The 25,752-nt window shown below is 46.0% G+C and overlaps 5 protein-coding genes and 2 long non-coding RNA genes across 23 annotated transcripts in view; 3 read left to right on the top strand and 4 right to left on the bottom strand.

Annotated features, from left to right (window-relative positions):
- LOC127594221 (uncharacterized) overlaps positions 1–9,319 on the bottom strand; it is an 82,131-nt gene extending 72,812 nt beyond the window's left edge. For 2 of the 8 annotated variants that reach the window (XR_007960626.1, XR_007960628.1), the window contains exons 1-7: positions 9,173–9,319; positions 6,329–7,583; positions 4,534–4,614; positions 4,386–4,449; positions 2,163–2,576; positions 1,941–2,056; positions 1,124–1,218 (exon numbers count right to left, since the gene is read on the bottom strand). This is a non-coding gene — a long non-coding RNA (uncharacterized LOC127594221). Of the gene's footprint in view, positions 1–1,123; positions 1,219–1,940; positions 2,077–2,162; positions 2,577–3,172; positions 3,260–3,353; positions 3,431–4,385; positions 4,450–4,533; positions 4,615–6,328; positions 7,584–9,172 lie in introns of all 8 variants that reach the window. The other 6 variants (XR_007960623.1, XR_007960624.1, XR_007960625.1 and 3 more) reach the window with 6 other exon arrangements.
- cep83 (centrosomal protein 83) lies at positions 1,146–10,696 on the top strand. Of its 3 annotated transcripts, XM_052056157.1 has the most exons (17): positions 4,807–4,957; positions 5,059–5,235; positions 6,375–6,572; positions 6,649–6,787; positions 6,911–7,003; positions 7,136–7,267; positions 7,338–7,589; positions 7,673–7,804; positions 7,927–8,041; positions 8,163–8,307; positions 8,386–8,535; positions 8,622–8,697; positions 8,832–8,989; positions 9,194–9,323; positions 9,460–9,563; positions 9,636–9,789; positions 9,851–10,696. In XM_052056157.1, exons 2-17 carry the CDS (start codon positions 5,108–5,110, stop codon positions 9,944–9,946), a joined length of 2,202 nt encoding a protein of 733 aa, XP_051912117.1. In that variant the 5' UTR covers positions 4,807–4,957; positions 5,059–5,107; the 3' UTR covers positions 9,947–10,696. The 3 variants fall into 3 exon arrangements, with proteins under 3 accessions (XP_051912118.1, XP_051912119.1, XP_051912117.1); XM_052056158.1 differs by lacking the exons at positions 4,807–4,957; positions 5,059–5,235; positions 6,375–6,572; positions 6,649–6,787 and adding exons at positions 1,146–1,260; positions 1,379–1,517; positions 1,714–1,752 and having other exon boundaries at positions 6,950–7,003; XM_052056159.1 differs by lacking the exons at positions 6,649–6,787; positions 6,911–7,003; positions 7,136–7,267; ... (9 more) ...; positions 9,636–9,789; positions 9,851–10,696 and adding exons at positions 1,146–1,260; positions 1,379–1,517; positions 1,714–1,806; ... (8 more) ...; positions 4,416–4,512; positions 4,606–4,709 and having other exon boundaries at positions 6,375–6,518.
- LOC127594227 (uncharacterized) lies at positions 10,201–11,587 on the bottom strand. Its single transcript, XR_007960634.1, has 2 exons — positions 11,454–11,587; positions 10,201–10,524 (listed from the first exon to the last, which is right to left on the bottom strand). It is a non-coding gene; the product is annotated as an uncharacterized LOC127594227 (long non-coding RNA).
- Positions 10,705–14,594, top strand: si:ch211-214j24.10 (uncharacterized protein LOC558894 homolog). Of its 2 annotated transcripts, none has more exons than XM_052056225.1 (4): positions 10,705–10,854; positions 12,408–13,178; positions 13,270–13,302; positions 13,779–14,594. In XM_052056225.1, exons 1-4 carry the CDS (start codon positions 10,836–10,838, stop codon positions 13,826–13,828), a joined length of 873 nt encoding a protein of 290 aa, XP_051912185.1. In that variant the 5' UTR covers positions 10,705–10,835; the 3' UTR covers positions 13,829–14,594. The 2 variants fall into 2 exon arrangements, with proteins under 2 accessions (XP_051912185.1, XP_051912186.1); XM_052056226.1 differs by lacking the exon at positions 10,705–10,854 and adding an exon at positions 11,523–11,689.
- On the bottom strand, positions 14,124–18,042 carry osgep (O-sialoglycoprotein endopeptidase). Its single transcript, XM_052056213.1, has 11 exons — positions 17,380–18,042; positions 17,162–17,281; positions 16,913–17,088; positions 16,723–16,818; positions 16,606–16,655; positions 15,957–16,035; positions 15,818–15,883; positions 15,645–15,735; positions 15,401–15,476; positions 15,104–15,202; positions 14,124–15,022 (listed from the first exon to the last, which is right to left on the bottom strand). Exons 1-11 carry the CDS (start codon positions 17,492–17,494, stop codon positions 14,983–14,985), a joined length of 1,008 nt encoding a protein of 335 aa, XP_051912173.1. The 5' UTR covers positions 17,495–18,042; the 3' UTR covers positions 14,124–14,982.
- apex1 (APEX nuclease (multifunctional DNA repair enzyme) 1) lies at positions 18,036–20,667 on the top strand. 3 transcript variants are annotated; one of them, XM_052056218.1, is made up of 5 exons: positions 18,036–18,164; positions 19,090–19,224; positions 19,301–19,467; positions 19,541–19,733; positions 19,823–20,667. In XM_052056218.1, the coding sequence occupies exons 2-5, from the start codon at positions 19,164–19,166 to the stop codon at positions 20,335–20,337; spliced, it is 936 nt and encodes a 311-aa protein (XP_051912178.1). In that variant the 5' UTR covers positions 18,036–18,164; positions 19,090–19,163; the 3' UTR covers positions 20,338–20,667. The 3 variants fall into 3 exon arrangements, with proteins under 3 accessions (XP_051912178.1, XP_051912177.1, XP_051912176.1); XM_052056217.1 differs by lacking the exon at positions 18,036–18,164 and adding an exon at positions 18,174–18,318; XM_052056216.1 differs by lacking the exon at positions 18,036–18,164 and adding an exon at positions 18,198–18,312.
- The window catches only part of LOC127594128 (zinc finger protein 420-like), a 68,647-nt gene continuing 63,513 nt past the window's right edge, over positions 20,619–25,752 (bottom strand). For all 5 annotated transcript variants that reach the window (XM_052056108.1, XM_052056109.1, XM_052056107.1 and 2 more), the window contains 8 exons: positions 25,523–25,725; positions 25,349–25,447; positions 25,174–25,263; positions 24,993–25,103; positions 24,414–24,531; positions 23,480–24,329; positions 22,679–22,731; positions 20,619–22,589 (listed from right to left, as the gene is read on the bottom strand). In XM_052056108.1, the coding sequence (XP_051912068.1) occupies positions 21,367–22,589; positions 22,679–22,731; positions 23,480–24,329; positions 24,414–24,531; positions 24,993–25,103; positions 25,174–25,263; positions 25,349–25,447; positions 25,523–25,725 (2,747 nt within the window). In that variant the 3' untranslated portion in view covers positions 20,619–21,366. The remainder of the gene's footprint in view (positions 22,590–22,678; positions 22,732–23,479; positions 24,330–24,413; positions 24,532–24,992; positions 25,104–25,173; positions 25,264–25,348; positions 25,448–25,522; positions 25,726–25,752) is intronic.

Below are 25,752 nucleotides of genomic sequence, written 5' to 3'. Positions count from 1 at the left end.
CTAATAAACTTTTAAAAAATTATTATTAATCATGTGCATTATTTGTATGCTACTTTTATTTTTTTGTGTACCGAGAGTTGTTTTTAACTGACTGCAGATTTTTTTTGTATGTACTGTATAGATCAATTTATATGTTTTTCAATTCACATAATGTGAATATGTTTACGTGTACTATGATTCCCTGTGATGTTCGGCAGCCGAAGTTGCTTTTGTGCGCGTTATGTTTCAGCACTCATTGTCTCTTTTCATTAAATCTATTTTGGTGTTTTATGTTTCATTTAGAATCATTGCACTTTTTTTTTAATGAGAGAACAAAGATACGAATACTGATTGGTCAGAAATAGAAGTGAAGCACAACTGTAGAATAAATGTGTGTTGGGTGAGTTATTTTATTTTTGGGGTATTCATTGAGATTACTTAGTGAAGAGGTGTTTACCAAGATGGTCAGGTATTTGTAGTTTAATGGAAAAATTATGAGTATGATAAGGTTGATCAAATTTAATTTGCAGAATAAGGTTTCACTCATATCCATCCGTATTTCGTATAATTAGCGAGTAGATACGAAATTACACTACGGCTTGTGACTGAATTTATCGGAAACAGTTTGCTTGAACTGTTTTATTTTTAATTTTTTAATCAATTTGAGCCTTGCCAGTGAGTGTTTTAACAAAAATCATCACTTTCACGGTAACTGTGGATGAAAATTAAACGCGAGCTTAGCGCCGGCAAGTGAGTGTTGCGTTCAAGAGCGTTCCTCAAAAGCTGTGAAATCTTCCGACTCCAACCGAAAGAAGCATAACTTAAGACAGAATTGTGGAATCTCAGACCTCATGCCACCAGTCAAGTACGATTTCGTGACTATTATTCAAATTAGTTACGTTTTAACGTCTAGCACTGGCCACTTGTTACATATTTTAGAATAATTCTGAGAATTCCTATTTGGCAGGAGGCACAAAATGCCGCACTGTTTATGACGTCAAACTCTGAGCCTTTGTCACGTTAATAAATTGGGCTTTGATTTTTGAACACAAGATATTCCATGAGCTTGCCTCGCATGTTAATAAGAAGCAGATAAACCTTAATTCGTCTTTCTTTCAGGTGGGACAAAATGGACCCTACTAACCTTCCAACGGTACCAGGGACAGGGATACCCGGTCTGGATGGTGCGAGGATGGAGTTTCAGCACATGCTGACTGATCTTCAAAGAAAGTGTGAAACCTATAAAGCAAATTACAATGTACTAAAGATCGAACATTCCAGGTACTCCTTCTCTCTGATATGAATGTTTAAAGCAGACTCAAGTTTCAGAACTACTGGTTTACACTACTACACTACTATGACTTGAATTTTGTTGTTGTTGTATTTTGTTTTTTTTTAGTTTGCAGGATGAGCTAGCGCATATTCAGGGGGAATCAAAGCGTCTCCGTAGCCAGCAGGATAAACTTCAGTTACAGTTGGCTGAGCGGTCAAGAGAACTGCTGGACAAAAAAAAGGAGACGGAGGAGCTTCGACTACAGGTCAGTAAAAAATTTGACAGAGATTTTCCACTCAAGTGCTTGAACTTCCTCATCGGTACCTAATAGAGGATTAGCAATAAAATGTCTCAAACCGGATTTCCTTTGTTAATCTATTACTGATTGGGTGAGTGGAAAAAAGTATGGTTGTGTGTTCAATAACATATCTGGAAGGCATCAAGCATATCCCAAATTGCAGGTGATGACTCCAAAGCGTCTGGAGTTGCTCAGGGCTCAAGTGCAGCAGGAATTGGAGGCACCCGTCAGAGAGCGTTTCAACAAACTAGAAGAGGTCACTGCTAGCACTCTCTACACTGCTAAATAAATCAAATGATATTGATTTTAGGATCTTTGCACTGTAGATCAGTTAAGAGTTAGAATTTATCACTTATCACTGAAACCTATGAGCCTCATCTTCTCACTGACCTGCGTGCGGCGTGTAGGAGGCAGAGAAATACCGGTCCGAGTTCAACAAGCTGCGCTACGCCTTCACTGTGCTCAATTCCCAATTTGAACACCAGAAGGAGGAACATATCAGCGTACTGGAAGGGCAGAAGATGCGCTATGAGATGGAGGTGAGGTTGCTTGGTGTGACCGATTGGATCACTTCATTTTGTAAATTAATGTTTTTTTAAAAAAAGATTATACCTGGTTTGTTAGATTTCTCATCTGAAGAAAGAGAAGGAAAATCTGGTGGCCCAGTACAAGAACGTGGATCCGCATTTCGAGAGGAAGCAAGTGGAGGTTCTGCTCAAGGAGAAAACGCAGCTCACCATGTGGCTGAAGGGTCTGCAGGCGGAGGTGGACGAGCTGCAGGCAAAGAAGGACGACTCGGACCAGCAGGTGGAGAACATTCAGCTCTCGCAGAACAGACATCTGACGGAATCCCAGGCTGTGGTCAAGTCGCTCGAGGTGAGGAGGGAGGTTGATTGGAAGGAGATGACGGGCGACGTTAATGGAATGTGCTTGCAGTCGGAGCGCCAGTGCATGTCGCTACGACTGGAGCGCATGCAGAGCGAGCTTCATCTCAGCCAGGAGCAGAATAACCAGCTCACCGGGCAGCTGCACAAAACGAAAAGAGAAATGGACTCCCTCACCTGCCAGGTAAGATCAAGTCCCTTCAAAACAGCAACTACCGTATTGGCCCGAATATAAGACGGCCCCGATTATAAGACTCAAGTTTGAAAAAAAGACTTTTTGAGCACCAAATTAATTTCTTCATTTTCTGTTATCTCTTCTATTATTTTCTTGTCTTTTCTTTCTCACTGCCATGTTTTAATTTTTCTTCTTCGTGCTACCACAATTTTTATTTTTAGTCTTCGTGCCGGGGGTTCACTTTGGCCTGGGGAGTCAAGTTCAGAATTCGCTTCAATGATATCTGGCGCCATCTAGCGACGTGAATGGGTTTAGTGTCTAGACTCCCGAATATAAGACGACCTCCACTTTTTCAGTCTTATTTCAATGCAAAAAAACACCGTGTCATATTCGGGCCAATACGATAAAACGAAGCGGCATCCCGTCGTCAACGCAAAAACGGAACGACGCGCCGCAGGCGTTTTGTCAGCGTTTCTGTTTTTTTTCTTTTTGATCGCTTGTCAGATTGAAAGCCTGAAACTGTCGCACAAGACCGAGGTGGACAATGTCAAACTGGAATTCACCCGCGCCAAAGGCGAGGTGGAGAGGGACTGCGAGTCACTGAAGGGGGAGAAGGAAAGTAGGTTTTGCTGTCTTCATTTTTCTTAGTCCTGGAACCGACACACAGGAAGTTGTTTTGAGGGACGGCGGTTACAACACTGGACAGCTTATCGTGTTATCAGGTTACGGGGGTGGGGGGCGCACGATTTAATTGTGTCTCATCAGGTCTGCAATCGGAGGTGACGGGACTGAAGGAGATGCTGGAGAGGCACAACAAGGTCCTGGTGGAGAAGGAGATGGAGATGGTCAGGAAGGTCAAGTCTGTCTGCGACGAAGAAATGTACAAGACAACGGCGTTGCTCGAGAAGAAGTGAGAAAGTGCGCCAGACGTTTTGCGGCATTACGTTTAGAAAATTCATCCTTTTTTTTTGTACAAGGCTGGAATTGGAGCAACGTCTGATGGAGTTTGAACAACAGAAGGCATTGCGGGAGATGAACCTGCAAGCCCAGAAAGACGAATGGCAGGACCAACTTCGGATTGCGCAGACGAGAGAAGAATCCGTCCGAAAAGAGCTTCAAGGCCTGAAGTGGGTTCCTTTAACTCTTCCTTCCTCATCGCGTTTTTCAAAGCTGAACTTGAGTGTCAACAAACAATTTTTTATCTGTCAGAAGCAAATTAAGGCAGCAAAATGCTCAGCTGGAGGAGCTGGAGAGACAGAAAGCTGATATGATTGACATCAAGGAGGTGGGTAGGCAGACCCTCAATAGTTGTCGGGGAAAATACATTTGTTTTTTTTTTTTTGGGCTGTCAAAAGGGGAAGTCCAAAAAAAAAAAAAAAAAGTCTTTATGACAATGTGTTCTATGCACCTCCATTAGTCTCAACACGGTATTGGCGGCCATTTTGCATTGCACAAAAATGGTGGTGACTGAAAATAACATGACTGGTAACAACAGTCAAAGCTCGCTTTTTTCCCCCTGGATTTTGGTCATGTGACATTAGCAAGGTGGGGGGGGGTAAAAACATTTTGTTGATTTCCCTTTGAAAAGAAAAATCAGGAACTCTGCGTCCACCTGGGGACGCTGTCGCGGTCCGAAGCCGAGCTGATGGAGGCAAACGATCGTCTGAGGGAACAACTGGACATCTTGAGGGAGGAGAACGTCCGTCGCGGGGCAGAGAAGTGCGACGCGCACGCCATTTCATTCAAGTTAAAAAAAAAATTCAAAATCACTCTTACCCCCGTTTGCTCCTCTTGTGCCGCCTTCAGGCAAGTCGAGGACAGTAAGGCGCGAGAGGCCAAGCTGGAAGAGAAATACTCGCAGCTCAAAAACAAATTGCACAGGACGGCGTTGGCGGCGAAGAAGGTGCTCCTTTTCTGCTGTTACCCGCATACAAACGAATGTTTAGCTCCCGGCGTCAACCCAAACGGATCCATTTTGTTGTGTCGCGTTGCGTAGCGGAGAAACCTGGAGGAAAAAAAAGAGCAGAGCTTGCAGAGTACCATCCAGCTGATGAGGGAACAAATAGATGAGCTCAAACAGGATGGCGCCACAGCCAACAAGTGAGTCTGTTGAGGTTTTGATTTTTCAGAAAAATACATTTTTATCATTCCGCACGGTAATCGGATATCAACACAATTGTGATCGCGCCAACCCCAGAAGGTTGATGGACTATCAGCAGCGGCACAACGAATTCCGACGCCTCCTTATGTGCCGCAACGGGACTTTCCGCTTCAGCACCGCCCAAATCACGTCCGCGTGCTGCCCCGCCCACTGCCTCGGCTCTGAAATGATGCTTTCCAATGTGCAAGTATGCCTCACGATCAACAATATCCTTGCAGTTTTGCCATTTTTTTTTAACCCCCACATATCAACTTCCAGGTTATTATGACTTATGTCCTGTGTGTTAAGGAAGAAGAGCAGGAGCAGAGAGAAATTGCCCAACTGCGTCAGAGGGTAGATGACCTGGAAAAAGTCCAGCAGCGGCAAATGGAAGAACTGGGATGTAGCGAGCAAAAGGAATGCGTCGAGCAAAAGGAGCAGGACAACGGCCCGCTATGAGGATTGTCAACATTTTCATCCATCCAAGTTAGTAAATCATTCTTGGCAAGGAGATGTTTGTGAATTGGATTTAAAAAAAAAACATTCGAGGAAAAAATATTTCGCAAATCCACAAGAGGGCGCAATTGTACTTTGTTTCGACGCCGACCACAACTGTCACATTGACTACATTTCCCGTGAGCCTCTAGCTTGTCGTTTTCAAATGTGCTAGTTACTTCGCTAAAAAAAAAGCTAGCGAGCCGACTCAGACATCTGAAAAGGGGAAAAAAACGAATTATAAGCGTTCATGTGGCCCTTTCAACACAGAATAATAACTGTAAGTAATAGTTTGGTTTTGCTTGGACGCTTAAACGATCGCCCTTATCGATATGTGCAAGTTTTCGATTTCTTAACTTTATACATCTTTATATCGCTACGCTTGGGTGTAGCTTTGGTGCGAGTAACCCAACTAGATTGTTATGCATTGTCGTCTTTAAATCGTTGAAGGGGCAGTTTCGGATAAAGTGCAGATAAAATGTCATCAATCTGCTCGGACATCGTTTTTTTGAGTGACGGCAGACAACGCGCGATTTTTGAATACTAAACGGAAAGTGTTTTTTTCCTACTTCCTAGTGTAACATCAACAACAACGACGTGTCACTGCAACAACACTAATTGCACAGTTTATTATTCCTGTGACTATCCACTTATTATTTTTTTGTCTATATTTGCATAACAGAAAGCTGAAACCGATCGCAGGGCGCTTCTCTAGCCTGCGTTAAGAGGCATTACATTACAGAACAATTTACATCGCGTAACAATAGTTTTAATGGGTTTCTGGATATTTGCAGTTGAATGATGTTTGTCGCTGTAATCAGTAGGCCCAGACCCGCCTGGTCTTGACAACAGATGCTGCAGCCAAGCAAGGGAGCTAACGAATCACTTGAGGTTGATTAACAACCTCGGCCTGACAGCTAAGAGGCTGTGATTGTATCAAAAAATAGCCTGACTCTTGGCATAGCTGCCATGGAGACTGACAACAAAGACCGACACTCTTCAAACGCCACACCAACTTGACTCAGGGATCTCATTTCGCAAGAGCCGTATTGTCACTAACCAGGAAGCTTGTGGATTCACATACCGGTCTGCCTTAAGACTCCTTTGTCCTCTCTTGACTTCCATTCCAGAGGTGACATGATCTCCTCGGCCCTCCAGCAGTCCTTTCCGCATGGGGCTAGCCTGGGGCCCGTCGCGGGGGCGTCTTCATCCATGCCTGGTTTGTCCGCCGGGGCCGAGATGGAGCTTCAGAAGATGCTCGTCGACGAGAGGACCAAGTGTGAACGTCATCGAGCGAACTATGAGACTCTTAAGGCCGAACACACCAGGTACTACATTAATCTTAAGAATGCATATATTCAATCAGTATCCAACAGTTTAAAATTAATGACTTTTTTTTCTCAGTTTACAGGATGAGTTCATCCAGGTACAAGAGGAATTACGGCATCTTCAAGCTCAACTCGACAGGCTCCAGCTGCAGTTCGCTGAGCGCACTAGAGAAATTCTGGAAAAAAATGGAGAGCTGGACGAGCTCAGACTTCAGGTAAACTAAAAAAATACTGTTTTGTTTTGTTTTTTTCCTCCGAAGCATTTCACACTCAAATAAACTGAAATGTTTGTTCCCTGGAATGGGCTGAGCGAGTTTTGGAATTGTCCGCATTACCAGGTGATGACTCCTCAGCGTCTGGAGTTGCTCAGGGCTCAGGTGCAACAGGAGATGGAGGGTCCGGTTCGAGAGCGCTTCGCCAAACTAGAAGAGGTCTGCTCAATATCAATAATAAACGTGAACTTTTTCTTTGATCGCGCGATGGGAGAAATGATACGTTTTATCGCCCGACAGCGTGGCGCGAGTGTCACATTTGAAGTTCCCTTATAAAAGGTTTGCGTGTAGGAGGCCGAGAAGTACAGGTCAGAGTTCAACGAGCTCCGCTATGCTCACACCGTGCTCAATGCCCAGTTTGAACACCAAAAAGAGGAACACGCACGCGTCGTGGAGGAGCAGAGGCTACGCTACGAGGCCGAAGTGAGTGACTGCATTCAGATCGGGGCTTCAGACTAGTGCTCAAATCTCCTGACCCCCCGCCCGTGGCCAGATCGCTCATCTGGACAAAGATAAGGAGAACCTGATGGCCCTGTACCAGAACGCAGACTCCCAGCACGACAGGAAACAAGTCGAGGTTCTGCTGAGGGAGAAAACCCAGCTTACCTTGCGCTTGAAGGGTCTCCAGGCGGAGGTGGCGGAATTGCAGGCCCAGAAGGACCACTCGGAGCAGCAGGCGGAGAACATCCAGCGGGTTCAGAAGCGACAGCTGGCGGAATCCCAGGCCGCTCTCAAAGCCCTGGAGGTCACACATCCCAAGTCAAATTTCGGTGTATTTGTACTTTTTGTACGTAACTTGACAGTTGTTGTCCACTCTTTTCTTTCCAGGCGGAGCGCGAGTCGTTGCGCTCGCGGCTGGAGCGGATGGAAAGCGAACTCCGGCTGAGCCACGAGCAGAACAGTCAGCTGACTGGAAAACTGCATAAAACCGAGAAGCGAGTCGACTCCCTCAGCGGACAGGTAGACTGGCCTCAATTACCACCTGATAACTACAAATCGCCCCCCCCCCCTTCACTGCCTACTTGATTGACAACAGTTTGATATTGTAAGCGATATTGTACTAAAAGTCCCGCCGTTGACAGATTGAAAGCCTGACGCATTCCCACAAGATGGAGGTGGCCAGCGTCAAACTGGAGTCTACCCGCTCCAAAGGCGAGCTGGAGAGGGAGAGAGACAGCCTGAAAGGGCAATTGGAGGGTAACGGGGTTTTTTTTCCCCCTTCTCCCTGATCCATTGACTTTTTATTCATAAAGCTTAAAAAAAGGTAATGTCTGCTATTGAAAGGTCTTACAAATGTTCTTGTTGTTGTGTTTTTCAGGCCTACAGATGGACATGGAGGTGCTCAAGCACGCCGCGGAGAGACACAAGGAAGCCGTCGTCGAAAAAGAAAGGGAGGTAGCCAGGAAGGTGCAATCAGCCCGCGATGAGGAAATCTACAAATCGGCTGTCTTACACCAGGAAAAGTAAGACGAGATCATAGCGAAGCAAGAAAAGACCCCCCCCGGAATTCAACGCGGCCTTGGGATCTTTGTGCCGCTTAGGATGGAGCTGGAGCACCGCCTGGCTGCGTTGGAACAGCAGGTGGCGCTGCAGGATACCAAAGTGCAAGCCCAGAACGAAGAGTGGGAAGGGCAACTCCGCATGGCTCAAAGAGGAGAAGAGTCTGCGCGCAAAGAACTGCAGAGCCTGAGGTCAGTTTTGCTCCCGTTCCTGGCGTGATAAAGAAGCCTAAAATGATCATTCAATCTATTTTTTTTTTGGGGGGGGGGTCTTTCAGAACTCGATTAAAGCAGCAGAGCGCACAGCTTGAGGAGCTGGAAAGGCTAACAGAAGCGGTTTCAAACTTGAAGCAGGTAAGGGCAAGCCCCTTGGCACCTCACTGCTGCAAAACAATTTGTGCAATTCAAATCGACATCGCGATCCGATTTTCTTTTGGAAAAAAAAAACACCGTGCAGATTTTTTTTTCTCCTCTCTTTTTTTTCATAGAAAAACGAGGAGATGTCCGCAGAGTTGGGCACGTTGTCGAGATCAGAAGCTGAGCTGATGGATGCAAATTTGCATCTGAAAGCCAAAGTGGACGGAGTGAGGGAGGAGCTGAGGGGAGTCCGAGCCCAAGCTGAGAGGAGCCAACATGAGGCAGAGCGGTACATAAAACGACCCTTGACTTTTTCCCCCTCCTCTTTGAAATCAATTGAAATGCCACCAAATGCGTTCTTGGCCCCCCTCGTAAAAACGAAACACACTTGACCAAGAAAAAAAATTTGTAACTAAGGGCACTTGTAGGTCAAGTTACCACTATCGTGATAAAAGATTGTGCGTCTTCCTACCATGTGTTGTTCTTCTGGCAGGCGGGTGGAGGAGAGTCAAATCGAGTGGTTGGAGGAGAAACACAAGCTGCAAGAGAGAGAAGCCAAGCTGGATGAGAAATACTCGCAGCTCAAGGAGAAAATGAAGAGAGCAGCCGTTGCCCAAAAGAAGGTTGTTTTCTTTTTCATTTTTACAAACAACAACAACAACAAAAAAAGGATATTTGAGCAAGGGGTGTGTAGACTTACTATATCCGCTGTCTTCATCCACACGATCGAGTACGGTCTCTTTGCGCGTTGTTGTGTAGCGAAGGACCCAGACGGAGAACAAAGAGAAGAGCTTGCAGAATAAGATACAACTGTTGAAGGCTCAAATGGAGGAACTGAAACTGGAAGCCGCAGCAGCCAACAAGTCAGCCTCACAATTGACAAAAAACGTCTTCAAAAAAAACTTGGCGCTAACACAAGAACCTTCCATTTGCAGACGCCCGCTTCACTCCGAGGAGCACGCTCAGCTCCGCAGAAGGATGCGAGAGCTCCAGCGGCGACACAACGAATTCCGGCGCCTCCTGCTGGGAGACCAGGGCGCCTTCAGTCTCGGCCCGGCCGTCATCACGGATGCGTCCACGAACGTACCTGTAAGTAGACGCGTTGACATGTTTTGCATAATGGGACGCTCTTAATTGCGTGTGGGTTAAGGAAGAGGAGGAGCGCAGGGAGATGGTCCTGCTGCGTGAGAGGCTGGATGAGCTGGAAAGAGCGCAGCAGCAGCAACTTGAAGAACTGGATGGGTGAACAGCGCCACAAGAATTCTGTACTGTGTTTTCATTTTAGCCATTGAATTCAAGTCACTCAGGTCTTTTTTTTTTACGTTTACACTCGACTCCCTTGATGTACTTAAATTTTATAATCGCTGTCCGATGAAGTGTACGTCTGTTATCGTTTGATCATTTTAGCCCGCGTTTGACAATGCATGCGAGTCATTGGCTAGGAAATATGCTGTAATAATCATGGACAGGACAGAAAAAGTGGCCTATTTTTTTACAGCACTTGTTTGTATGTTCTGCCAGGAAAACTTCAGTCCTCAGGTCTCAGATGTTCAAAGTATTATTTAAACCTCATGGTCACTATGGTCTGCACTAAAACTCACCAAACAAACTTGTCACATGTTCAATCTGTCGACAAAGCAAAGTATCACACAGTCACAAAAGTCCAGATAGGCTGTTCGACTGACCACTTCAACAGGAATGGCTCCCAACTCTTCAAGTTACTTCCTCATACAACAGCCAATCATGTTGCAGCGAGGCGTGTCCTGCTCAGATTCCTGGGACGTTTCGTAGATTGCATTAAACGGGGCACGATGTCGCCCTCTTCTGGTTGGAATGAGAAAGGCAGTAATTGATAGCTTCCGGAAACCAACACACAATACAGTACCGGTACTGGATACGAGCCATGTTTCCATTTGTGCCGTGTGGTGTCTTCTATTTTAGTTTTATATTTTTATAAAATCAGTTTTATTACATTGATTAAATTACCACTATTGCACTGATGCGTTAATGTCATATCTTGATGTGAGGGATTTTCAGAAATTAATGCATAGCAGTTGTGGAACTGAGGATGGAGAGGGAACATAAATTGAGTCTTCACGCACCACGCGTTTGCCATCTACTTGCCAGGATGAGAGATGTCGGAGACAACTACCGGTAATCCAAAACAAATATACGTGCTATTTTTTTTTGTTCCAGACTCGTGCTGTTTCCATTTCATATCGCTCAGCACTCGCGAGCTCGGTGTGCTGGAATCCCATCAGAATCGGTGTAGTCACGCGTTTTCATTTTTAAATATATAGACCCCCACCCAAAAGAAAAACCCAATCACGAGTCGGCATTCAGTTCCAATCAATTCCTTCATGGGTGTTTGTGCCATTCATTGACGTGGTTGGTATATTACTGTCACGATTAAAGATATCCGTTGATCTGAAACAATATTGCCAATGCATAGTTTACTTTCATTAATTATGCATATTAAATGAATACACTCGTCCCATTTATGGATGTATCATCGAGTTATCGCGAGTGCATGGGCATGTTTTAAATCTGCAGTCTTGCTTTTCGCCACAAGAGGTCACTACGTGCTTCCTGAAATTGTCGCTTTTTCGAAACAAGTCAAAGCGGCTCAGTGCTTCACACAAGCTTTAATTGCCCCTCAGTAATTGTGACATGATCGCGCTGAAAGTATTTCAAGCTTCTATTTTTTAAAGATGACTTAATGTCAGGAATTTGACGGCATTGTCGTTACTCACGTGCTTGTCACGTGTGCTCTCGGAACGTTATCCACCACGAGTTTCCCCGTCGGAGCGTTTATTCAGGGGCTCACTTCCCGTCCCACCCACCTTGTGGCGTCGTTTCCTGGTGGTGGCAGTCAGCAACGAGTCTCACTCCAAGCGAGCCGACGTTATACCTACGCTATAAACAAAAGTTAACCCAACGGTCCAAGCTCAACGACACTTTCGGCGAAAAGACATGCATATCAAGACAGGTTTGTCCGCTTGACTCTGATCTATTTCAAGGGCTGGCCTCATTCGACGCGACAATTTTTTTGCACTCGCCGACATTGCTAGCCCCGCTAACTCAAGGAGCCCGACTGGCTACTCCCCGCTTTGCATTGAATGGCTTACGAAACTTTGACGAGCGCGGCTAGCTTAGCGCACGTTTCTACTTCTTTGGAGGACAAATCTTGGTCGATCGAAAGTCCAGCTCGGACTTGTGGTTTCGAACGTCGCGTTTCTTGGTATCGTAACGCTGCTAATAAAGATTCGCTAATAGGGTCTGTCTTGGGGATTAGCAAGATCGGCGTAGTCTAGCCCTGCTACTTTTTTTCACGTGGAGTTCTAGAATGTTCGGTAAGGATATACGCTAATCCATTTCGTAAACAGTTTTTTTTGTTTTGTAAGTGGCGCTTGGGTTGTAACCGGGCAGTGTTTAACCGTTAAATCTCTTGTGACCTCACTCGGCTCCAGAGGTGACATCACCCGTTTTACCACAACGGGAGGTTTCTATGGATGTGGCGTTTATTTTCGTAAAATGGTGGCCTAAATAACTACAATCGCAAATCTGCTGTCTTAAGCATCTGAACACTTTATCCTGTTCACAACTCGATTCTATCAATTTTTGCATAGTCGTCACCTCAGTACGTTTAAGATAAGTTTCGTTTTAGCAACAAAAGGTAAACATAAAACTTGGGCGTGTTCTTCCAGGTACATGGGAAGCCAGTAACACTGTGTGCGAGTCTGATACCTTGTGCGACCCAGCAGTCCTCGTTGCAACCACCAACCCAGAGCCACACATCCGAAACCGCCGCCTGTCACCCGGTTCCGGCGGCGGAGGAGGAGGTGGCTGCATCTCCGGAGGGGAGTCCCGGCATCTCTCCCCCGGCGCGGACCTGAACGGGGCCACGAGCCACGTGCACACATTCACCTTCCGCAGGGAAAAGGAGCGCAAAGGCCCGCAGCACAAAGGCGGCAGCCTTCGCCGAGAGGTCAGCCAGAAAGGGCTCAACCGCTCACAAAAGGCGAACCAGAAGGAGAGGTGGGTGGAGGACAGTCTGTCGCTGCTCAAGCCCCCGCCTGCCTTCCCGGTGCAGGACAGCCCCGCCAAGCTGCAGCCGGCTGTCAGCTACGCCTCCAAGGTGAAGGCAAAAACGGCGAGTGGCATTCTGGAGGACGACCGCCCCGCCATCGGCGTTCTGCTCCAGAACCAATGGGGGCTCAGTTTCATCAGCGAGACCAGGCCCGCTGCCCCAGAGAGCCCCAACCCTCATCCCGCAGCCCCAGACTCCCCTGCACCTCAAGTCACAGACACACAAGCGCCAGTAGAACCACCACTCGCCATCCAGCCTCCTCAAGAAACCACTAGACCCTTCACTACCTCCACTGCCCCGGCTACACACTCTGAGCTGGACGAGCACAACGGGGAGCTTCTGCTCAGTTGTCGCCACCTTATGGAGGCTCTGAACTTCCACAATAGAGGTATTGCAGCCACTGTTTGACCTTTCGTAAACCAAAAAAAAACATGCTTGAATTTAGTTTTGTAACTTTTTTGGGGGGTCTCTCTCTGCAGAATGGAATGCAATCTGTAACCAACAGAAAAAAGGTAAGTTGACTTGAAGATGAAGTTGTTCACAACATTACGCTATACGCAATTCCATTAACAATCCAAAATTCACAACTATAAAATGGCCGCGAAATTATTTCAGTATATTTACTGCATTAAATAAACGGAGCCCCGCTGCTGCAAAGCACATGCTTTGAACAGACGCTATAATATGTGCAGTAGTTTCTATACAATTGAATGCTTACTTTGCGATTGGCTGGCAACCGATTCAGGGTGTCCCCCGCCTACTGCCCGAAGACGGCTGGGATAGGCTCCAGCACCCCCCCGCGACCCTAATGAGGATCAAGCGGCTCGGAAGATGAATGCTTACTTTTTTTTTTTACTTTTGCATTCAAATACTTCTACTGGGCGTCATAAACACATGTCGGACGGTTAAAACTAGAAAATGTATTAAGATTGTCCCATCAACTGGATATTAAAAGCATCTCTCTCTCCACCCCCCGGTTTCTTTTCAGATCCAAAAAGAGTTGTGTGGTACAAGGACTTTCGGGAGCACCCGGCCTAGGAGCGCACAGAGGCCCAAAGCGTATTCAGATCGACACATCAATACACACACACACCCACACACACGCATCAAATCAACATGCGCCTTCATGCACATTAAGACACCTAACGACGGACGATTCTCGGAGTCCCCTCTCACACGCTGCACTCAGGATGATGTCTTCATGCAAAGCCACACTGAGACACTTTGGACTAACTCCTTTTTGAGATCTTACAGCAATGATTTTTTTTTTAATCGCCTTATTAAAAAAAAGTCTGCCTTAAGTAATCAAACCGCCCCCCCATCCCCCCCCCCCTTTTTGGAAGTTGCAGTTTTAATAAACGGTGTCCCGTGTAAAGCGTGTGGTCAATCAAGCACTTTGTTAAAGATGAATTTGTTATTAGCGATGGCCGTGCGAGAAACTCGCGGCGATTTATTATTTTTCTTCCCACCCACTCCCCATTTCCGTGTGAGGTGTGGCGTCTTATACCTGCTCGAATTTTACTGTTATTGTCTTTTTCGGTTTACAAAGGGGTCTCTTCAAAGGCACAGTAGAATTCCCCCTTTAGCCCTGTCAGATCTTAATGCTGTCCCCGTTTGTTTTTTTTCCATTTGTTCTGTTGTTCGCTTTCTAATGAGGTGAATGTTCATGAATTCATAAGGGAGTTAAGTGTTCAATACGTTGATTTTATTATTGTTTTTTGGGGGGGGGGAGAATTTGGAAAAAAATTACACTGGAGGAGGAATGTACGTGAACAGTATTGCTTAATAAAAGTGAATAAACTTGCCTTGCAGCTGTTTATTGGAAATAAGTGATTTGCGATTGTCTTCAATGTATTTTTATATTTTAGCCATTATTGTGAAAAAAAAGAAACATTAAATGAAGTAGAATAGTGTTCCATTGGCTGTTGCGACACATTTTCTTGACAGGGGGGCCTCAAGTGTACAGAAGGTAAAGTGTTGAGCGTTCAAGAAAAGCCGAGCACTTCCTCCCAAACACTCTTGAGACGTACCGTCTGCGCTTCACTTTAATTTGTCACATGCACAATATATCAAAAACTACCTGAGAAAACAAGATGGACCGTGTCTGTGGGAAGGAGTCCATTTTGTACTTAAGTCTCATGGAACCGAGTCAAATTTTCCCTCGGCGTGCCGGCCGTGACATTCTCCGCCCATCAGTCTCTCCATGTGACCTCCACTTCATCCGTTCTGTACCTGCGACGCAAGCAATGTTCACAAATGGAGAAAATCAACCAGTAGGCTTGAACATTTTTACAGATATAAAACACGCGCTACCTCTGCGTGATCCATGAGTCCTCCAACTCGGTCACTTGGCCGGATCGAAACATTTCCCAGCCGGCTTGAGCGATCATGGCGCCGTTGTCGATACAGAATCTATAACGTGGTACGATTTCATTTGTGTATGTGACGGGAAGTCATTATCAAACATGATACGGCAAAAAGAAAATAAAAATCCCTTTAAGGCCGAGTACTACATGCCCGTTAAATGAAGTCAATGTGTCTTGAAAGAAGGAGTGAGTACTGTACAGTATATTTTGAGCCTCGGGGCGCCCCCTACTGTTGTATTTGTACCTTTCATCTGTGGCAAAAAGTTTGGCTCCTCTTTCCTTGCACATGACGCCCATCATCTCCTGTAGACGCAGGTTACCTGCAAATTCAATGTTTGTTTAATGTTACAAGATCTTTTTTGGGGGGGCAGGGGGGTCAACTACAGGTTAACTCATTTAGTACCAGCCAATTCTGGACCAAGTCTGAAAAGACGTTTAAAAACGTCTTTGGGAGTGAAGGAGTTAAACTCCGTTCCTGACGTACTTACAGCCAACGCCGCCGACAATGAGAACCTCTTGGGAGCCGCAGTGAGCCATGGCCCGCTCTGTGATTTCCACCAGCATTGCAAACACCGTCTCCTGAAGAACCAAACACAAACACGCCCCGACGTCAATTCATGTCCAATCTATTTGATGACGTTGGTTATGAGTTAATTTTAACCTGCAGGGAGAAGCACAGGTCCTCGGCTGTACACTGACGGGATCCAAGCATTTTATTTGCAGCATCCTATTATTAGAACAGCATAAGTCAATAATTTTACTCTGTGATCTTTTAAAAATGAGTAGCTGCAAATGCTCACCTCAATGTAGGACAGTATCCCAGAAAAAGACACGTCCATTCCTTTGACAGTATATGGCAGCTCCACATACTGAGAGCCTCTGAAGAATAAAATAAAAAAGGAAGCAGAGTTAATAAGCTTAAAAAAATTGTAGTGGACTGGGTTGAGGTTTTGGATTTTTTATAATGGCTCCTATCTGATCATAAACTGCAATTGCAGACTGCTAACAACGTCCAGGTTACGTGGCACCAGAGGTTAAAGGTGACAGGCTTTTCAAATTTTATTTTCGATTTTCAATACTATTTTTTTGTTGTGAAAGTGATAGGATTTTTATCATTTATAATATTAATAAGACGCAGACAGACACACATTTTTTGGGGGGGTCCAGTTCCCTCAAGACCCCTTGCGATCAACTTGGGACCAGTCATCAGGCTACTAGTCGATCATAATCAACAAGTTGGCCTCCCCTAATTTTAAAATGAACCCCCCAAAAAACGCCATCTATGGTATTAATTTACAAAGGACGTTTTTGCAATAATTATGGTTACTTTATAAACAGAAGATGTAGTTTCAGTTGTGATTTTTTTAAAAGCATTTTTGATGTTATTTTATTTCATTCATACTAGTTTTAGTTAATTATACTGGCCCTTTGTCGTATTCTATCACTTACTTCTTGGCCATCTGTTCAATGTTGTAGCCTGGGCTCGGGTCGTTTGAAATCTGTCGAAAAAGAAATACCGCATGTGTGAATACAGCACACTCAACATGAAATTAACACCACACACACCTTGATAACTCTGGCAAATCTGTCCAAACAGTTCCCAACTGCAATGTCGATGGTCTCTCCAAATATTCTGTACCGTCGCTCAGAGTATGCAATGACCTGAAATGGAGTGAACGCACAAGTGTTCATTGATTATTCAACAGATTTGTTGAAAACACCTTGCTCTGCTCTAAGATGAAATCATGTCAGAAACCTGCGTGTTGCCCCCGCTGACATAAAGTACAGTGGGATTGTTGGCTTTGGTGATGAGTCGGCCCATCTCGATGTGGCCAATGCAGTGGTTGACACCGACAAGGGGCTTCCCCCACAATTGGGCCACTGTGCGAGCCACCAGAGCCACTGTGACCAAGGGGGCACCCATACCAGGACCTGGTGAGATGAGAAACCTATATGAATAGAAACCCATCTTTTAACATTCACAACGTCAACGTGCTGAACAAACCTTTAGTATATGCTACACAGTCTATGTCAGAAGGTTTCAACCCTGCTTGCTCCAAAGCCTCCTTTAAGACAGTCAGTATAACCGAGCGATGATGCCTGGCTGTGTCGCTGGGCTGGAATCCTGTTTAGGGGAAAACATACAAATGTGAATACAATTCACAAGTGCAGTGGTGGTCTTATGGTGTCATGTTCAGGAAAAAAAACAAACACATTTCTTACCTTCTCCAGGAGGTGTAATGTAGGTCCGTCTAGGGTTGGAAAGTACTTCTCCATCCCTGATGATCCCAATGCCAATCTTATTGGCACTGCCCTCAAATCCAATTACTACAGTCATTGCAGCTTCACACACATTTAAAAGAAACTAAATTAATCGTCTAGATTGAGAATATAAGTTAACGAGTGGTACAATTGTAACTTTGCACTTAGATATACAACAGTCTATTTTGATTCACACACCTGATTGAGTCAAAACATTAGCAACTTTTTAGCTAACCATGTAGATAATAACGCCAGAGAGCTTGTTTTGTCAACCAGGGAACCGAGTATGAATACCTAACCACCAACGTGCTTACATTAAGCGCTACTTTAAATTCGCATGAGTCCAATTTCCGTGCTTTTATTCAAAAAAATGTATATCTCATTTCACCGACACGTCCATGTTCAGTCCAGAGGACCCAATGAGTGTTCGATTCGCCTGAGCGTTAAGTTTCAACAACCGCGTTTATATGTCTTAAATATTCCCCTCGCCCAAATAACATTTTATGGGGGATTAAAACATGTTGCAGGACTTACGTTTGTTTTAAAATGTAAAGTGGAATCGTTTCTGAAATTTATAACAGGCATTGAGGAGCATGTGGGAAAATAAATATGCTTTAGTGCTTGTACTTGTGCGCATGCGCCGGTTTATTGCAATTAAATTCTATGAAAATGATAATAACTGTAAAGACTCTTTCTTACTCACATACTGCGGTATAAAACATTCACACCTTGGATATTTTTGAAAGGTAGTGTGGGTTTTTCGTTACGTCATAATAACCATATCACAATCGCCTTAGCCGCATCAATAGTTGCTCTCGTCTCGCATGAATGTTAGGGAAGTGACTGCTGGTCTGTGAGCGAGGAGCGTGTCCGAGTCTTGGCATCTTGCTGAAAGTGCGAGTGAGATTATTTGCATGCTGTGAAAATCAGTATTTGTTTGCGGTCTCCCGAGAGAATATTTAAACTTGCAGCATTTGATCTCGGTGTTTAACCAATGGCAGCTAAATTTGCAGGCAAAGACACTAGATGGCTTCTCTGGAGGAGGCCTTTCCCGTCGCTTGCCTTTGTTTCAATGAAATGCTAACGTTAGCATCACGCATTGTGTTGGACTTGCTAACATGCTAATGAATTGTTGATCAGTTGCGGTTAAGTTTGTTTAAATGGTTGAATTTAGCAACGTGCTTTCCTGGAGTATTTTACTTCATTAATCCTCTAGTCGAGACAGTAGTCATGCATCTATCGTCACCCCCCGCCCCCTCGTCCCCAAACTATTAGGTACACCTGCAACTAAGCTTTCATCTACGACTGGTGCAAAATTGTTATCAAATTCAGTTTTGGACTTCCATTATAAATTGTTGTTGCATTTTGCACTAGACTGAGGTGTCGTTTGAAACATCATGTACATTTTTTTTCAGAGGATTGGCAATAGCGTGTGTGATATCGAACTGATATCCTGTCACATTTCCAAACCTGGTGTTTTGCAATCTTTGTTAACAGGGGAAAAAAAGAACAATATCGCAATCGGTATAATATAATCTTGTGGCTGTGGAAAGAATAAACAGAAACAATCATGGGCACATTCCAGTTCCGGTAACTACTGTTGAGACTTGTGTGAATGAAAATGTGACGTTTTTGTTGTTAACGTGACTTTGTCTCTCCTCCCTTTTCCAGCGGCACTTCCAAGTCTGCGCGTGTGTGTTGCCCGGCTCCCAAGTGTGTTTTCCACCGTTCGAACAAGCTCAAGCATGAAGCGCGGAAAGAAGGCAGAAGAGGCGACGGCAGAAGGGGACGGTGAAGCCAACTCGGGTGAGTACGGGGATAACACAAAACGCCCCTTTCCGAAATCCCTTATCAAAACGTACTTGCCGCCGTCAATTTACAGAAAGCACGAACAAGAAAGCGAAGAAATCGAAAGAACCGGAAGCCCCCATCTTGTACGAAGACCCCCCCGACAAAACGACCAGCAAAGATGGACTCGACGCTAATATGAAGATCACTTCCTGGAACGTGGACGGGCTGAGGGCTTGGGTGAAGAAGAATGGTCTGGACGTGAGTCGCAACCCTACACACACACATTTTGTTTCAAATTCCGCCACCCCTTGATGCCGTGTGCCTCCCCCAGTGGGTGCGGGAGGAGGATCCGGACGTCCTGTGCCTGCAGGAGACCAAGTGCGCGGAGAAAGACCTGCCCGCTGACATCACGTCCATGCCCGAGTATCCTCACAAGTACTGGTGCGTGTCGGACGACAAGGAGGGGTACAGCGGCGTGGCCATGCTGTGCAAAACGGAGCCCACCAAAGTGACGTATGGCATCGGTGAGTACGATTTTGAAGAACGACGTCAATCGGGGACAGTCGGAAAATACGGCCCTTTATTTTTTTTCCCTCTCCCCCGATCGTAAAAGGTAAAGAGGAGCACGACAAGGAAGGCCGCGTGATCACCGCCGAGTTCCCCACTTTCTACTTGGTGACGGCCTACGTGCCGAACGCCGGGCGAGGCCTGGTGCGTTTAGATTACCGCAAGACCTGGGACGCGGATTTCCGCGCCTACTTGAGCGAGCTGGACATGCAGAAGCCCCTCGTGCTGTGCGGCGACCTCAACGTAGCCCACCGGGAGATCGATCTGAAGAATCCCAAGGGGAACAAGAAAAGCGCCGGCTTCACCCCGGAGGAACGCGAGGGCTTCGGCCAGCTGCTGGAAGCCGGTTTCGTCGATAGCTTCCGCGAGCTCTACCCTGAGCAGGCCAACGCGTACACCTTCTGGACCTACATGATGAATTCCAGGTCGAAGAACGTGGGCTGGCGGCTCGATTACTTTGTGCTGTCGTCCTCCCTGGTGCCCGCTCTTTGCGACAGCAAGATCCGCAACAAGGCTATGGGGAGCGACCACTGCCCTATTACGCTGCACCTCGTTGTGTAGCCTCCTTTCGGCGCATATTCACCAGTAAGCTTAGGTGCGAAGTTTAGAAATGCCCCGTTGGCCCCCTTTTTTTTTCTCCAAAAGCAAACCCAAACTATAAAAAACTTAGTTACGCTAAACAAATGTGACACTAAATGCTCTGAAGGTTTTAAGGTAAGACCAAGTGTGGCCACTTTCTGTTCTATCAAAAAAAAAAAAAAAAGCTGCAATGCCACAAAACCGGTCGAAAGTTGTCCTTCACAAAATGTGCAAAGCCTCAAGTGAAAATGTTTTGTATTTCAGTCCTTTAACCTTGAATCGCACAAATAAAAGTTTGATTTCTAGAGCAAACTTGTGGTCGTTTTTACGCTGTAAAACCTGGATAGAGGCCCGTTTGGATTTGGGGCGACATTTATGGATGAACCGAGAACACAAACTTGCGTGCTGAACTTAACAGGACGTGGCCAACTCCACAAATTGAGTACATAAAAGTAGTCGCATTTTAGAATTTTACAGCCTTAGTCCAAAATGCATTGAATTATGTACGCAACGCCTGAAAATGGCAACAAGTACAGGAAAGTTCTTGCATTTCATTTCGAGGTTCGAACAAGATATGGAAAGGTGTGTAAATTTAAAACGGTACAGTAAGGCAGTAAAATATTGAAAGCAAGTTGAATACTTGAAATCTACACACCCCGTCATGATTTTTCTTTTTTTTTTTTTTGGTGTGACTTTTGTCCTCGTAAAAAAAATGGCAGCAAAGAAATTCAAGATTATTAAAAAATAATTTTGCAATTTTGGATAAAGGGAAGCGCCGTGAATACCTTCTTTATTATTTTTTATTTCTTTCATTTTTATATTTTCCATATATATTATCTTTATTATTTATTAACTCGTTCAGTACCAGCCAAGTCTGAAAAGACGTTTCAAAAAGTCTTTGGGAGTGAAGGAGTTAATTCTGCTCACCTGCGGATTTTCGGTTCACCCTGAAATTTCCCGCAGATCCCCGACTTGGTACTCCGGCGGGCACTCTGCCTAAAAAGTTCCTCGCTATGTGATCTTATGCGTCCGGTGATGCATTTTGAGGTTATACGACTGCTTGAAGGCTTTGCCGCACTCGCCGCAGCGGAAGGGCTTCTCCCCCGTGTGCGTCTGTGTGTGTCTCTTGAGGCGGGTGGCGCTGAAGAAACTCTTGTCGCACTCGGTGCAGGCGTACGGCCGCACGCCCGTGTGGTAGCGCAGGTGAACGGTCAGGTAGCACGACTGGGTGAACGTCTTCCCGCAGTGCGGGCAGCCGAAGGGTTTGTGGCCCGTGTGGAAGCGCTCGTGCTTGAGCAGCTCGCCGTGGGAGAAGAAACCCTTCCCGCAGTCCGAGCACAGGTACGGCCTCTCGCCCGAGTGCGTCAGCTCGTGGCGGATCAGCGTGGCCTTGTACACGAAACTCTTGTCGCACCGCGAGCAGCCGTAGACGTTCTCTCTCGTGTGGCAGCGCTCGTGCTTCTTCATGTTGCGCTCCCGCTTGAAGCGCTTGCCGCAGAAGGAGCACATGAAGGGCATCTCCGCCGAGTGGATCTTCATGTGGTTGGCCAGGCCGCCCTTGTAGAGGAAGCCCTTGCCGCACTGCGCGCAAACGTGCGGCCGCTCTTTCTGATGGATCCGCCGGTGGGCGGTGAGCGCCGTCTGGTAGGCGAAGCTCTTGCCGCAGCTGCAGACGTACGCTCGCTCTTCCCGGTGCGTGCGGAGGTGTCTGGCGAGGGAGCCGGCGTGACGGAAGCTCAGCTCGCACTGGGGACACCGGAGCGAACTCTCCGCCTTGTCGGCGTCCTCGCCGTGTGTCTTCAGGTGCCTCACCAGCGCAGACTTCCACGCGAACGTGCGCTTGCACTCGTAGCACACGAAGCGCTCGTTTTCCGTGTGGGCGTCCATGTGCGCCTTTTGATCCGCAAAGGACTTTGAGACCTCCCCGCAGATGGCGCACTCGAGCCCGCATCCGGACTTGTGGGTCTGCTTGTGTCTCTCCAGAGATTGCTTGAAGGAGAAACGTCGTCCGCACTGAGAGCAGAGGAACGGCTGCTCACCCGTGTGGATGCGCAGGTGCGATTTCAGCAGGGAGAGGAACTTGAAGCTTTTGCCGCAGTCTTGGCAGTTGAAACGACCATCTGGGACGGCGGCGGCCATTTTGGCATCATCGGAGCGACCGCGCTCCGTGTGTTGCCCCGACCGATGTTCCTCTGAATGATGGAAAGCCGTCGACGTGCCATCTGCCGGGCGAGCTGACAGTAACACACGTGCATACGCTGTATTATAGACATGTGAAAAAAGTGTCGCGTGTGAAATGCGAGCCGACAAAACAATCACTCACTTGCGTCAGCGTCCTTTGTCGAGACGGAGGGCGACCAGTACGAATGCTCGGAACTGTTTAAGTCATCATTCCATCAGTTTCCATAAATCAATGTACCATATTGGCCCGAATATAAGACGGTGTTTTTTGCATTGAAATAAGAAGTGGGTGCCGTCTTGTATTCGAGGTCTAGACGTTATGCCCATTCACGACGCTAGATGACGCCAGATATTATTGAAGCGAATGCTGAACTTGACTCCCCAGGCCAAAGTGAAACCCTGGCACGAAGAATAAAAATAAAAATAGCGGTAGCGCAAAGAAGAAAAAATAAAAAATAGCGGTAAGAAAGAAAAAAGAAGAAAATAATAGAAGAGATAACAGAAAATGGAGAAACAATCTGGAGAAAAGTGGGTCGAATATCGGCCAGGTTAACCGGCAGCTGAGGAGCAGTTACGATGGAATTTCCATTTCAAAAACCAGAAGCCATTCATTTACGAACGTGATTGCACTTTAGTTGACATATTTAAATGTTCAGATATTAAGATTTGAATGAGGCAAAATAACATGCTTTTTCTCTCAAATATATTGTTATAATCATTTGTTTCAGATGTACCGTAATTATTTTCTGTATAAAAATTAATTTGGTGTTCAAAAAGTCTTTTTTCAAACTTGAGTCTTGAAAAAGAGGGGGTCGTCTTTTAATCAGGGCCGTCTCATATTCGGGCCAATACGGTATGTAATTTTTTTACATATTCCAACATTTTAAAAATGAGTTCCCCCCGCTCCATCATGATTATAAGAGAAAGACAGAAAGAAACTGACCAACTTAAGGAGGTCGGTGGTCTCTCCCTGGTGACTTCCTGCTTTGTCCTGCTGTTCATGCGTTTCTGCAAGTTGATGACTTGGACCTTCATGGTGGGTTTGCGTTTGCGCCGGCTTGCACGGACGTTGACGAGAGAAACGACAGCCGCGTTTCCCGGTAGCTTTCCGGCATCCCCCGCACACCCGACGTGAGTTTCCAAGTGCTTCGAGAGCGTCGTCTCACAGGTGAATTTGCTCTCGCACTGCGGGCACGCAAACGCGCCACCCGCCACGTGCGCTTTTCGCTCGTGGTCGGAGCGCGCCGACACGGACGGAAAAGTCTCCCCACAGATGTCGCATTCGTACTCGCATGCAGTTTTGTGCAGGTTTCTGTGCCACCTCAAGGCCTGCCGGTAAGAGAAGCAGAGGCCGCACTCGGAGCAGCGGTAGGGGCGCTCCCCGGTGTGGATGACCCGGTGGGCTGTGAGCGACGAGGCAAACTTGAATTTCATGTTGCAGTCCGGACAGTCGTGAGGTCCCGAAGAGATCGGAGGCCGAACGGAAGCAGAGGCGTCCTCGTGAACGACCGCCTGGTGCGTCGGCGTGAGGTCACTTTGTGGCTTTTCATTCATTTCTTTCTCTTTTTTCCCATCATCCACGTCTGCTGTCGTCCCTTCTGCTTGCTCGACTCCGCCGTTGTCTTCAACCTCTGCAATGATCTTAACTGTCACCTCATCCATTGTGGGCACATGGATGGGACAGTCACCATCCGGGCCTGATTCGTGAGGCCGCTCTTCAGCTTTTGCCATTCTGCATGCATGAAAGGCAGAGAGCGAGGCAAGGATATTGCCCCCCATGCTTGTGGCTGGAACTACATTATAAAAAAAAAAAAAATACACAAGTTAGTTCACAGTCGCAGAATAATCAGATAAATTGCTTCGAAAATATACGGTACCATGTTGCTTTAACCGTTTATGGTCTTTGTGGTGCTGGAGCAAAACCTTGAGGTCATTCGCTTCAGTGAGCGAATGCACACGTTCAGTTGATATTGACGCACCGAGCCAGCATACAGTCTGCAATTGATAAGATTAAAAAAAAAAATTAAAAACACACACACACACAAAAAAACCACGATGATACAAACACGATATTACAAAGAATGGCAACAACACTTTGCAACTGAGATGTGTCGCGAATATTTTAGTGACATTAATTACCCCTTTTACAACCCCAACAGTACATTTCTCGAACGTGGGCGCATTGCCACAGAGGCGTTTCTAATATTTTGCCTGTCTAATGTAGCTAAATAAGGGAAGCTAACAACAAAGACAACTACATTAAAAAGCATATTGCTGAATTTTTTAAAACCGCAGGATAACATTGTTTTAATGTGTTAAAAGTGTGTTGTTTTGTGATGGGCTGTTTTTTCCTGAAGTGCAGCAGTTCTTTGTACAAGTTTTGAAAGAGCAGCAGTGGCAATTCAATATAATTTTTTTCCTGTCACAATTGACAACCTCATAAAGTTGTTCCTTACCTCTTTGAGATCAGGAACAGGTAACAACTGAACTAGTCGACACAGGAACTCCCAAAACAAGGCCTTTAAATCCCGGTCATACTCTGGTCCGTACTGCAAAGGGAAGACCCCCTTTGGGATGATAAAAGAGTCACAAATTAAATCCTTTGCCTACACACTATTCATTAAAATGATGTCTTACTACAAAGAAGTGCTGTCTCTCTTCGGGATCCTTGAGCAGAACCTGAATTAACTCCCGAAAGCAAATTGCGGCTTCCTCTTCTTCATTAACCTGCAAAGTAAGGACGCACGGCATATTTCAACTGTCAGCGAAATTAAAAGACAGAGGGAGAAACTGAAATTAAAAGGGCACTCACGTCGACTGCAAAGATGTTTTGTTGTTTAATCTTAGCCAGGAGAGACAAGATGATGTCACATTCCAGCGGCTGTTCACCTCGGCATAATTCCAGAATATACTGAAAATAGAGATAGGCATGTTGACGCTTATGTTGTTGCATGACTTCTTACTCTCCCTTCTTGGTTGTATTCACCCTGGCTCTTAAACCCAGGTTGAGTTGAATCCAGTGCTTGCATACGAGCAGCTCCGGGACCATCTCCATAGCCAAAGAGACAAAGTCGGCAATTTCCCAGTAGCTCATGACTTGTTGTTTCTCCAGGGTTTGCCACATGGAGGCTGACAGGAGATGCAGAGGTGGCACCAAGAGGCGGAGTGATGCCAGGGGTAATGGGCTACCTGGGAAAATATATTACATACAAGTTA

This window comes from Hippocampus zosterae, chromosome 21, assembly GCF_025434085.1.
Source record: "Hippocampus zosterae strain Florida chromosome 21, ASM2543408v3, whole genome shotgun sequence".
NCBI classification, from domain to species: Eukaryota; Metazoa; Chordata; class Actinopteri; order Syngnathiformes; family Syngnathidae; genus Hippocampus; species Hippocampus zosterae.
Note: the sequence above shows the minus strand (reverse complement) of the source record. Positions and strands in the feature narration are given on the sequence as shown.

Coding starts and splice junctions, on each gene's coding strand:
- si:ch211-214j24.10 (XM_052056225.1), top strand. Junction 13,179..13,269: donor TCTGAACTTCCACAATAGAG/GTATTGCAGCCA, acceptor CTCTCTCTGCAG/AATGGAATGCAATCTGTAAC. Junction 13,303..13,778: donor CTGTAACCAACAGAAAAAAG/GTAAGTTGACTT, acceptor GTTTCTTTTCAG/ATCCAAAAAGAGTTGTGTGG.
- osgep (XM_052056213.1), bottom strand. CDS start 17,494: ATGACTGTAGTAATTGGATTTGAGGGCAGTGCCAATAAGATTGGCATT. Junction 17,089..17,161: donor CTGTGTAGCATATACTAAAG/GTTTGTTCAGCA, acceptor TCATCTCACCAG/GTCCTGGTATGGGTGCCCCC. Junction 15,736..15,817: donor ACCTGTGCTTCTCCCTGCAG/GTTAAAATTAAC, acceptor TTGGTTCTTCAG/GAGACGGTGTTTGCAATGCT.
- cep83 (XM_052056157.1), top strand. CDS start 5,108: ATGACCTGGAAAAAGTCCAGCAGCGGCAAATGGAAGAACTGGGATGTA. Junction 5,236..6,374: donor CAACATTTTCATCCATCCAA/GTTAGTAAATCA, acceptor CTTCCATTCCAG/AGGTGACATGATCTCCTCGG. Junction 9,564..9,635: donor GAAGCCGCAGCAGCCAACAA/GTCAGCCTCACA, acceptor TTCCATTTGCAG/ACGCCCGCTTCACTCCGAGG.
- apex1 (XM_052056218.1), top strand. CDS start 19,164: ATGAAGCGCGGAAAGAAGGCAGAAGAGGCGACGGCAGAAGGGGACGGT. Junction 19,468..19,540: donor TGAAGAAGAATGGTCTGGAC/GTGAGTCGCAAC, acceptor TGCCTCCCCCAG/TGGGTGCGGGAGGAGGATCC. Junction 19,734..19,822: donor CAAAGTGACGTATGGCATCG/GTGAGTACGATT, acceptor CGATCGTAAAAG/GTAAAGAGGAGCACGACAAG.